The following is a 12715-nucleotide window of genomic DNA, read 5'->3' as shown; positions in this document are numbered from 1 at the left end:
GTGGAACCTGAGATGTTTGTGCCGAGGGTCTAGGGACGGACGTGAGAAGAGGAGATTTCCCTGTATTCTCCAAGTTAGCGGTGTTTATTCGTTGCTTGAGAGATGCCACAACAATGTTCTTGAATTAGGTCACTTTGTGTGATTCTCCTCAGAATATTTATTTGAAGATGTCTGTAGACAAATTATTAATGAATGAATAAGAACTGTGGTCTTCAGTATATAATTTATTTTGTAATTGATCTTTTAGATAAACCTTGACTGGAGGCACTTATCCAATTAATGTAGCTAGATTTTATTAGTTTGAATTTATTTGCTTATATTAAAAAATAAAGAGAACTGTCAGTAATAAAAAAGAGAAAGCTCCATCCCTGGAAGAAACCCTCACCTGCCTGTAGCCTAAAGACATTGAGTCTGAATTTCCTATGTACTAAAATATCTTGTCTGTGACTTCACAGAGATACTGAGTCACAGTGAGGAGGATATCCTACTCTCCAAAGAAATAGTATCTCATATTATTTTCCCCTATTTATTTATTTTAATTTGTATGGATATTGGAAATTTCATGTTTGACACAGCAGGCACGCACACACATGCACAAACATGTGCATGGCACCTAGTACTCTGAGACAGAGATTTATGTTTATTATTATGTTATTATTATTTATTTAAACAGAGTATATATATATATATATATATATATATATATATATAAAGCCCTTTAAATTTTAGGAGGAAGAATGATACATAATCATTAAAAGTATAAAGCGAACTCATATGACACAAGCTCCTCCTTAGTGGTTCTTCACAGTCCACACACACAAAGATACACCAGCAGAGCAATCAGAAATCCACGTCAACAAAACTAATTTCATTTCAGGTAAAATATTTTATGCAGCTGTTAACATCTACAATTATTTTCATATGTACATAGATACGTGCACACAGTTTGGTACATATCCTTGTCAACTATGATTATTATTATCAACTGATTATGATACAAGTATATGTAAGAGTATAACAACATTTTTAGCTGTGCAGTCTTTTTTTCTTATTACAGAGCAAGCTAATGTAAGTCTTTTAAATATTCTTGTTTGAGTAACCAGAGGAACATAACAAAATACGGCTCTTACAGATTTTTTCAAAGCACAACCAAAGGCACTAGGGGTAATGTGTTTAATGTTAAATTATAATTATGAAAAATTTCAGAATACTTTTATTATCTAAATTTCTTCCATGTTTAAATGAAAAAAAAAGAAGTAAATTGTCATAAGTGAAGAGGTTTGCCCGTTGGATTGGTTTAAGACTGTATTGCATAAAATATTACTGTACTGTAGCTTCCCTTTGAGTGTGTGTGTATCTAAACATGAATGATATGCCATTAGAAAACAAACCAACAAACAAACATTTGACCGATATCTGTCCTGTCTAGACTGTCCAGATAATGTTTGGAATGATGGTTTTCTTATTTGGTATTGTACAAACTGATGATTACCATTTCCGATACCCTACGATTTCTGTTGTTACTGGCATCACCTACTGGGGATCCCTTATTGTAAGTTTCATTTAATGGCTTTGCTTTATAGCTTCTAATTTTTATTTCCATAATGAACATTTAATATGTCCAATGTTTCTTCCTCAGTATATCAGTGTTGGCTCTCTGTCTGTTGCTGTGCAGAATAAACTTCATATGTGTGTGTTATGTACATATAATGTGCTGAAGTCAGTGAGTGAGAACTCTTCTTTTGCATTGTTTTCAATGTATTCATACACAAATTCACATTACTTTATTTTGCAACTTAACTATAATCACAAAGCAGGCCTTTTTAATCATCTGTTCATTGAGTAAAGACTTCAGGTAGTAAGGCACAATGGGGCTACAAGGTAAAAGGCCATCGTGATTTTATTTCCATCACTTAACAAATACGGCAGCAACAAAAACCACAGCACTTTTGTATATTTATCTTTTCCTATATATATATATATATATATATATATATATATATATATATATATATATATGCTGCATTTATATTTACACTGTTTTTAATGAAATCTATAACTTCACACACATACAAAATAATCTCATAGGGGCTTTTAGCCACACTGGTATATTTGCATAAACAATAAAAAGCAACCACAAGACTTTTCATGATAAACACTCATACCGTGGTAGTCTGAAATTATTTAAAAAGATGTGGACTAAAAAGACATCTGACTTATTATCAGTTTACAGTTCAGAATATTGTACATGTGTCCAACATTACTATTACTGTTACCTTTTATGTTTCTGCTTCTCTTCCTGTAGGTGAAAGCCTCTTGTGTAATGAATGTGATTAGTGCCATAACTGCAGCACTCACCATTCTTCTGATGGGTTTCGATTCATTTCAGAGTCTTATCACGGATGCAGTTATGAGTCCATGTGTTTAAAAATGTTATATGTTATATTTATATATTTATACACACACAAACGTGTGGTAATTGGTGTGATGGTGTCTCAGACTCAGAGGCATGCGAGTGCTGAACTATTTGGACGACTGGCTGATTCTGGCTCAATCACGATCAGAGCTTGTGGAACACAGGGCCATTTTACTCAATCACCTCGAGGAACTTGGTCTCAGTGTCAACTGGACGAAGAGTTCGCTGAACCCCAGTCAGACGATACTGTTCTTGGGTATAGCTCTGGACTCACACTCCATGACGGCGCGGCTGTCGCCACAGCGCGCGTTGGGCATTCAGCGTGCAGCGAGCTCTCTCCGCTGCGGCGCGACCTTCTCGCTCAGAGAATTTCAGAAGATGCTAGGTCTCATGGCCTCAGCATCACCAGTTCTTCAGTTGGGCCTGCTCCGCATGCGCCCCTTGCAGTTCTGGCTGAAAGCGCGAGTACCGCGCAGAGCGTGGATATCCGGTCAGTTGCGTCTCAAGGTCAATCAGAGCTGTGTTACGGCCTTGAAACCCTGGACAGCGAACGACTGGTACCAATCAGGTGTAAGCCTGGGGACTTCCTCGAAAGTGAAAATGGTGTCGACGGACGCCTCCACTTCGGGATGGGGAGCGCTGCTCGAGGGCAGACCATTCTTTGGCCTGTGGTCAGAACGGGAAAAGCTCCAACATATCAACTGTCTGGAAATGCTGGCAGTAGAGAACGCGCTGACGCGCTTTTGTCCCCGAATCAAGGGCCACCACGTCTTAGTCCGTTCGGACAATATGTCTGTGGTGTCCTACATAAATCGCCAGGGCGGTCTCAGGTCCCGAAACCTGTACAAACTCCTGGTTTGGGCTCAGCACAACTTGCACTCGCTGAGAGCAGTTCATGTGCCTGGGCTACAGAATCTGGGTCCAGACAGACTGTCCAGAAACAACATTCCCACGGGCGAATGGTCTCTACACCCACAGACAGTCCAGCTGCTGTGGGAGAGATTTGGCAGTGCGGAAGTGGACCTCTTCGCGTCCCACGAAAACGCTCACTGCCCCGCGTTCTTTTCCAAGAACGAAAGCGCGCTGTCACAACAAGATGCTCAGTACTGCTTGTAGCACCACTTTGGAAGAACCAACCATGGTTTCCAGATTTGATGCAGTTGGCAGGCATTGCCCCGTGGCCAGTGCCGTTGAGGAGGGACCTCCTCTCGCAGGCCAGGGGCTCGATTTGGCACCCTCAACCGGTGTTTTGGTCCCTCCATGTGTGGGCGCTCAACGGTTACCCGCTGATCTCTCAGTGGGAGTGCTAAATACTATCACTCAGGCTAGAGTTCCGTCGACTCGACGGCTATATGCCTCGAAGTGGTCAGTATTCTCCAGCTGGTGCACAGCTCGGGGAAGTTCACCCCTTAGTTGTGAGGTGACGGAGGTTCTCTCCTTCCTACAGGAGCTGTTGGATAAGGGCAGAGCCCCCTCCACGCTCGAAGTTTACATGGCAACGTAAAAGTTTTCTGAGACAACGCTCGGTCAGTCAATGGGAAGGAACGATTTGGTCATCCGCTTCCTTAGAGGAGCTAGGAGGCTGATCCTCCCAGACCTCCGTCAGTCCCTGTATGGGACCTCTCGGCGGTTTTGGAGGCCATGAAAAGTTCCCCTTTCGAGCCTATCCAAACGATTACCCTCAAATATCTGTCATTCAAGACAGTGTTCTTGTTGGCTCTCGCTTCAGTGAAGCATGTGGGTGACCTTCACGCGCTCTCGGTGAGCCCGACGTGCTTGGAGTTTGGGCCTAATGACTCAAGGGTCATACTCAAACCTAGGCACGGTTATGTGCCGAAATCCCTCAGCACGCCGTTTCGGGCTCAGGTTATTTCCCTGTCTGCCCTGTCGGTGTCAGGAGAGGATGGAGACTCGAGTCTTCTTTGCCCCGTTAGGGCTTTAAGAGCTCATGTGTCTCACTCCGCTGTCTTCAGACAGACTGAGCAGCTGTTTGTCTCGTTCAGTGGACGTTCCAAGGGAATGGCTGTTTCGAGACAGAGCCTATCCAGATGGATAGTTGATGCTATAGCGTTAGCTTACGCTTCCAGGGGCCTTCAGTGCCCACTGGGCGTCAGAGCACACTCCACAAGAGGCGTCGCCTCGTCGTGGGTGTGGTCTAGTGGGATCTCCTTATAGGATATATGTATGGCGGCAGGATGGGCCTCGCCGTCGACATTTATCAGGTTCTATAACCTGGAGGTTCCCGCCCTGCAAGCAAAGCTGCTGTCGGTATAGTTGAATTAGGGTCCTGATTGGAACTCTGAGATCGCAAGCGCTATGCGTTGCCGACTGTTATATGGGTAGTATTGCGTAAGACCCACATTTACCACATTGGTCAGGCCTTGCCTTGATTATGTGATGTCATATTGCCGCATCTACCGACGCTGCTAGATATGGGACGGAGGGCCCCCCCCCCCCCTCCTGTTCTAGGACTCTCTGTGAGTCCCTCTGGTGATTGTGCACTGTAAATCCTGGGAGGCGCTTCCAAGTTTATTGGTGTGTGATCCCTGCACGCACGGCGCTTTACATTGGGTTCCCGTAGCATCTTAGCTAAGACACAGTACGAGAGAACTCTCATAAGAGAACGTACTCGGTTACTAATGTAACCTCGGTTCTCTCAAGAAGAGGGAACGAGTACTGCATTCTCTGCCGTGCGTACGATTCACTCTGGTTCGCTTCGGCGATGAAATAAATCAGGTGAGTCAGCCTTTTCGAGCTTCCTTTATAGGGCTAGGCCACACCCATTTCGGCGGGAAGTGGCATGGAGGGCGTGAAGCGCGAGCCGTCTCGCCTATGGCTGTGTGCTGCTGCAAATGCGCTTTACAATAATTCAAAATTAAGGATAATTTTTTGCTTCAGTGTATCGTGAAAAGAGACTTTTCCCGTAGCGTCTTAGCTAAGACGCAGTACTCGTTCCCTCTTCTAGAGAGAACCGAGGTTACATTAGTAACCGAGTACGTTTTACTGTACTTTGGGTCAAATAAATGCAGGCTTGGTGAACAGAAGAGACTTCTTTAAAAACATTAACAAGTTTACTGTTCAAAAACGTCTGACTGGTAGTGGATAATAAAACTTTGGATGGGTTAAATGCAGAGCATGAATTCTGAGTATGGTTCACCATATTTGGCTGTATGTCACATCACTTTCCCTTTTTTAATGCATTGTTTAAATTAAGTCTGTAAACAAGGTGGAAACATTTGTTATCTAAAATGTGCCATTCAGTTGGCAGTAGCTCAAAGACTGAACTGTAATGTGCCACACACACACACACACACACACACACACACACACACACACACACACACACACACACACACACACACACACATACACACACACACACACACACACACACACACAGAGTTTCATGGTTACATGGGAAGTTTTTATGGGGAATTTCCAGTGCCGGGCCAAGGCTTCTGGAGGCCATAAGTAAAACTTTGTCAGGGGGCCAGGGTATAGTCACAAAAAAGAAAAAAAAAGAAAAAGAGCCCCTTAAAGTGTTAGTTCACCCAAAAATGAAAATTAGCCTGTTTTTTCATCCATCTTGAATCATCCTAGGTGTATATTACTTTCTTCTTTCAGACGAAATCCAGTCAGCGTTATATAAATAATTGTCCTGGCTATTCCAAGCTCTATCATTGCAGTCAGCGGGAGTTGCAGTTGAACAGTCCACACGTCCCCAGATAAAGCGTGTGCATCCAAAATAAAACATGCCTCACTTGGCTCCAGGGGGTGAATAAAGGCCTCCTGTGGTGAATCCATATGTATTTGTAACAGCACATCCTGTATTCATAATAGTTGGAAGCTAAACTGAAAAAAAAGGAAACTACAATTCTAACTGCACAACTAAAGTCATTAAATCAATATCGAGAGCAAGGGGTGGTGATTGACCCTGGTGATTGCTCAAATGCCTCTTCAGTTATCCACAAGCTCCATGACAACAGTCACTTTTATTATGAGAAACTTACTTAGATCTCTGGAGCATCCAGAACATGCACATGCTGCTGTCAGGTATGCATCTTTCACTCTTATATTCATCTTTGATCAGCTGATGTTATGTATCACTCTGAATTGAATTCTCATTGTTTAATTATGTAACTGGCATGATACATTCTTACCTGACAAATTAAATGTTATATTTGATTTATTCTGAACTCTCCTAAATTCACTATTACTAGAAGAATATGTGGATCCAGGAGATAACAAACTGAAGGTCCATGAATGAATGGAGCAGTAGAAATGTCCTTTTGATTTATGTCTATTACTGACTTAGCAAGTTGTATAAAAATATTTAAAACTACACTTTCTGTTATGAGCAAGCACTAGATGGCCAATTTAATTTCTGTTTTTACCATCCTAGTAGGGACATTTGGTCCCCGCGACGTAGAGAATATCTGGACCACACACACACACTCCTGTCAATGGTGAAAAAATAAAGGTGACTAAGCTTTTTCAGTGGTTTTAAGTCATTACTTAAGACACAGCTGTATTCCTTGGCTTTTACATTTAATAATTTAGCAGAGGTTTTTATCCAAAGCGACTTACAAATGAAAACAATAGCAGTCAGGTCAACAAGAGAACAACAACAGTATACAAGTGCCATGACAAGTCTCAGTTAGTCTAGTACAGAAACTAGTGCATTTTTTTATAAATATGAAAGATAAGAAAAGGAAAAGTGCTAGTATTAGTTGGTTAAGTGCTGACGAAAAAGATGAGTCTTTAGATGTTTCTTGAAAATGAGCTGTGCGAATTGAGATTGGGAGGTCATTCCACCAGCTGGGCACAGTCCAGGAAAAGGTCCGTGAGAGTGATTTTGAACTTCTTTGGGATGGCACCACAAGGCGTCATTCACTTACAGAGCACAAACTTCTGGAGGGCACATAAGCTTTAACCAGTGAGTTGAATGAAATGGTTAAGCCCTTTGATCAACCATGGTTGTTTTTACAGTAAATGTGCTATATTAATAAAGTTGAACTATACTGAATGGTAAGCATTTGTGATTTGTGTTCAATTCATCATCTGCATCATCTTTCATTCTGACCAGTTTTTCACTAGACATTTTGATATGGCATGTATGTTGTTCACATGTCTTATGCTTGTCTTTTAAGAGATTCCAATTTGGTCAATGCTGAAAACAAGAAGGGAAGATTTTATTAATGTGGCCTTACAGATAAATACCTCACATTTACCAAAGGGGCAAAGGTACAAATAGTAGACTGAAAAGGAAATGCAAGTCAACCACAAATGTTCAAAGATAAAACATTCAACCTGACTGGCATTACTCTAGACCAGTCTGTTGTAGTCGTCTAAGCTTGTATAAGTGACTAACATGCATTTCTAAAGAACTGATCCCATGACCTGCATGGATAGTGCCAAGCTAAGTTGAGCTGCAGGAAGGCTAGCTTTCTGTTCACAGATCTTGGAACCTCTCCTTACAGATTTGTTTATTGTAATATGGTGTATTAAATATTCCTTATATGGCATGTGGCAGTTGTTATAATTAAAAGTGCTGATGATGAGTCTACTGTGGACTAAGTTCCTTGTTGTCCCTAAAATATAAAAAATATGAATAAATTTAAATGTTTGTGGCTTGAACGTAAACACATGAACTGTTGTTCTATGAACATTTCTGATCATCAGTTATAGAAAACAAACCAAAATGACGTGTACTGTCTAATTAGGTTGAATGAGTTCATGGTCTCAAAAGGATTTTTGCAACGCAAAATGGTTGAATTTAGTGTGGGTGTTCTCATTTGCAATATTTTTTCTACATTTTTTGTGTTGTCTTGCAGTGAAACCCCACCAATAATCATTATGTATTAATGTTATTAGTGACAGAAAAAGTAGTTACCTCTAAATATTTTTATGCGCAATTATTGAAATTATTGCACAAGCCAATAGTAACACCCAGCATAGAAACATAATTCATAATTATGCTTTGGTTAGACAAAGATGCAAGAACACACTGATTAGTGCATATTATATGTAAAGAATAATTGACGACGGGCCGTTGAATTATTAGAAAAATAATGCACACCCGAGTTTGCGTCGTGGCCGTTACACCTCGGGTGTGCATTATTTTACTAACAATTTAACTGTCCGGAGACAATTATTCCGCTTATACTACGGTTACCACACCTCAAGACATCCATCCAATGATTTCTTTAAAGGGATTCGTATGGTTTTTGTACTTAAATCGCTATTGTGAGTAGGACTATTTATTCCACATCTCATACAATGCCTCTTTTGCTAGAACCAAAAAGTCATTTTAAAGCTGGTTATGGAGGCTTGAGCCGTTTATAGCATTCAGTTATTAATGAAGTTATTACAAAGAGAGTGAGAGCGACAGAGACACACACACACACACACACAGAGAGAGAGAGAGATAGAGAGAGAAAGAGAGAGCTTGTGTGAATTACGCTAACCTCTGTGCATCTCTGAACACTCTCCTGCTGCAGCATCTCTAAACAGCGCTGTTATTACATCGCTAGTGGGAAATGTCATGTGTAGACTTTAAGTTGCTACACTATATAGGCTGATAACTGATAAAATCGTCAGGGCAGAGCGGACGACACCTTTTTGTGCAAACTGCGTGTCTGTTATTACAGTTTTAATATGAGAAGTGATATGGAACTGTAATGCTGTCAGGAGAGATGCCTTGAAATACGTTCGCCGTGTCTTTCCCAGAAAATAATTGCACACCTCAGAACGTTCGTCACCCAATCAGATTCAAGCATTCAATGGCCCCGTAATATAATATTGTTTATTGTTGTTGTTAGTAGTAGTAGCAATAGTAGCAATAGTATTAAAATGTCAACGTATTCTCTATTTAAAGTGACCGAGAAACATTCTGCCTTGTTTATTTGCATTTATATGTGCTTTGTATTAGGAAAGTGCTGGCCAAAAAAAAAGCAAAGAAAAAAAAAACCTTATTAGCCCCTCCTTACTGTTCTTCAAAGAGTCCAAACACACAAAAAGATATGTCAAAAGATCTAACAGATGTCAACAAATCTCATTTCAGGTAAAATATTCTCTGAATTAACATCCATGTTCTTTTTTATTATTTTGCTGTATTGTCTGTTTCAAACAACTGAATAGCGATGTTTTGACAGAGGTTATGTATTCATCAGGATTTTTTTGTTTTGGTCTTTTAAATATACACAACTTCTTCTGTTCACATTTCTTAGTGAACTTGAAAAATATCAACATACCACAGGTGAAATTCAAAACTTGTCTAAAATGGAAAGCAGCAAGGTCATCTCTACTGACAAAGCCACAGTTTTTATCCAAATAAATCCACAGGAGACAAAAGACAGCGTTATTTTTGTTGATGGACAGCCGGCCATGGGAACAAATCTCAATACAACTCTTAAAGAATTTTTTAAACCACAACCAAAGGCACTGGGGGTAATGCATTTTGTGATGAATTATAATGATATATATATATATATATATATATATATATATACCTATCTTCAAGATCGTTTAAAGTAAAAGAGATCTCTAATATTTAATACAATATTGGAATACAATATTTAATTAATTTAGTCTGTGAACAAACATTGATACATCTTCTATTTTTGTGTATCGTAAAATATATTTTGTTATCATAAAACATCTAACCTATATCTGGTCTCTAGACTGTACAGATAATGATTGGAGTGATGGTCTTTTCACTTGGTATTCTACACACTACAAATTTCTACAGATACTCTGCTATTGTTGTCTTTAGTGGCATCACCTACTGGGGATCTCTCATTGTAAGTTTCATTTGATGGATTTGTCTTATTTCCCTTTTAATTTAATTTTCTAGAATTAAATTCCTGTTTTTCTTTCTCAGTACATCAGCGCTGGCTCTCTGTCTGTTGCAGCGCAGAAAAAACGTAATCCATGTTTGGTATGTGCATACAACATCACCCACCACATTTAGCACATTTGAACTTTTATTGTGTCACATTGTTTCTCAAAGTACTGATTTTGAATCAACTGAAAGGCTGGGATGGTTGTAACACTTTTTGGTTTAACATCTGTAATTCATTCTTGCCCTATTTATGTCAAAGTTAGAATAAATGTTGTGCATGCATCAGATTTTTAAATCAATTATACTCCAGTCCCCATTTATAAAAATACATTTTATTCTAAAAGTAACACTTTTCATTATTTTATTCTAAAAGAAACAAAGCAAACAAGAAAAAATAATGTATACCAAAAAAAAAAAAAAAAAAAACATTGGCTAACAATTAAAAAAAAGTCTGTTATTCATATAATACTATCTGTTATGCGTATATACATACAACAGAAAATGTCACAATTGTCAGTGGCAGCTGTTCATTGTCCCATTTGTGCACTCTTTAAGTGTCCAGTAGAAGTAAATGGGGAAAGCCATGTTTGTCACAGTTTCTCCCTAATCAACATCATCATCATCATCATCATCATCATCATCATCATCACAATAACAGTGTTCACCCTTCACTGACCTGAACACTGCTTTGGATACTTATCTGTCATTCCTTGTAGTTGTCTCCCCTTGTTGTTCAGTAAATCATGCATTTGAGTTCACCTCCTGTCTTGTTCACCTCCATTGTCTGTTACAATGTTACAATCCCTCTTGTTTGCTCATATATGATTTCTAGATTTTATGCTTAAAAGTAATAATGCAAGCCTTTTCAGTGATCTGTTCTTTGAGAAATTTTATGAAATTAGTAAATTCTGTTCCTGCAGGTGAAAGCCTCTCTTGGAATGAATGTGGCCAGTGCCATAACTGCAGGACTAGCCATTATACTGATGGGCATACAGTTGAAAGTAATATCAATGGATGATCCACGTTTTCATGCTGAGGTATTACATGCATAATCTGCAATATTTTGTATTCATGTTTAATGTGTATTAATTTAAATAATACGTTTTTAAAGGCTGCTATTTATTGAAAAGGACAGTTTATTAAAAAATGAAAATTCTGTCATCATCTACTCACTCATACATGACTCCAAACCTGTATGACTGTCTTTCTTCCATAAAACACAAATGGAGAAATTCTGAACACTGGTCGCTCTGTAACATAGAGTTACAATGACTAGGTATCGGATATTTAAAGATATTACAAAATAAGTCCATATGATCACTGAACTATACTGCTGGCCAAAGCAGATCTTTGTGAGAAAAACATGCTGGGATTTTAGTCATTATTCACTGAAAATGACGACATCCTTGAGTATATAAAGACATACATATTGGTCTGTTCCTAATATAAACTGAAAGAAATCTCCACGTCATTTTAATTGGAAAACAGTTTTCAAAAGAAAGAAAGGCATATAAGTTTGGCAGAATTTTTTTTTTTTCATGACCTATTGATGGGATATTATTTCTGGAACTACTTTCATATGTTTGTGCATGTTGAATGTTCTGTAGAAATTGCGGGTCGTTGGAATAATGCTGATATTCACCATCCCTCAGTTCATCATCTCCATCTGTATCTCAGCATTTGCCTGCAAAGCTACAAGCAACCAGAGGTGGAAAGAGTACAAAAATATTCTACTCAAGTAAAAGTACCATTACATTAATGAAATTTTACTTAAGTACAGGTAAAAGTACCAGTCTAAAAATCAACTCAAGTAAAAGTAAAAAGTAGCTCATTTAAACTTACTCAGAGTAAAAATTACTTAGTTACATTTTAACAGTGGGAGGGAGTCAAAATGGGACAGGCCAAGAGTGTCAAACTCAGTTCCTAGAGGGCCACAGTCCTGCACAGTTTAGATTTAACCCTAATTAAACACACCTGATCTAGCTAATCTAATCATTTAGGTTTATTTGAAAACTACATGATATGTGTGCTGGAGCAGGGTTAGAACTAAACTCTGCAGGGCTATGGCCCTCCAGGAACTGAGTTTGACACCCCTGGGATAGGTCTATTAATCTCAAACTAGTGGTTTTTAATTAAAGGAATCAGTTATTTAGAATAATAAAACATTTGGGCTGTTACCAGGCAAATCAGTATCAACAAACTCATCTTTTAATGCAGAGGAAATGCAGAAGATTAATTGGAAGTGGCATTTAGATGTATTACACTGTTTAGTGCAGACAAGAATGCATTTAACCTGCAGTTACAAATGCATGAATAATGTTTTGATATACAAGACATAAAATGTTGAATACTCATTTGAAATGATAAGAAATTAATTATTTAAAAAAATCAAAAGATACTTTAAATGTGAAATTAAAATGGCCAGTATGTGTCAGCAAGTCACTGTTAATAAGTGA

General features: G+C 38.8%; 1 protein-coding gene across 1 annotated transcript; it reads left to right on the top strand.

Annotated features, from left to right (window-relative positions):
* Positions 1-9379: 9379 nt before the first annotated feature.
* Positions 9380-11311, top strand: LOC132135178 (membrane-spanning 4-domains subfamily A member 12-like). Its single transcript, XM_059547181.1, has 5 exons — positions 9380-9479; positions 9675-9865; positions 10099-10218; positions 10299-10355; positions 11180-11311. The coding sequence occupies exons 1-5, from the start codon at positions 9458-9460 to the stop codon at positions 11309-11311; spliced, it is 522 nt and encodes a 173-aa protein (XP_059403164.1). The 5' UTR covers positions 9380-9457.
* The last annotated feature ends 1404 nt before the right edge of the window (positions 11312-12715 follow it).

The sequence above is a fragment of the Carassius carassius genome, chromosome 4 (genome assembly GCF_963082965.1).
Source record: "Carassius carassius chromosome 4, fCarCar2.1, whole genome shotgun sequence".
Lineage (NCBI taxonomy): Eukaryota > Metazoa > Chordata > Actinopteri > Cypriniformes > Cyprinidae > Carassius > Carassius carassius.
This window is presented reverse-complemented; position numbering and strand designations above follow the sequence as displayed.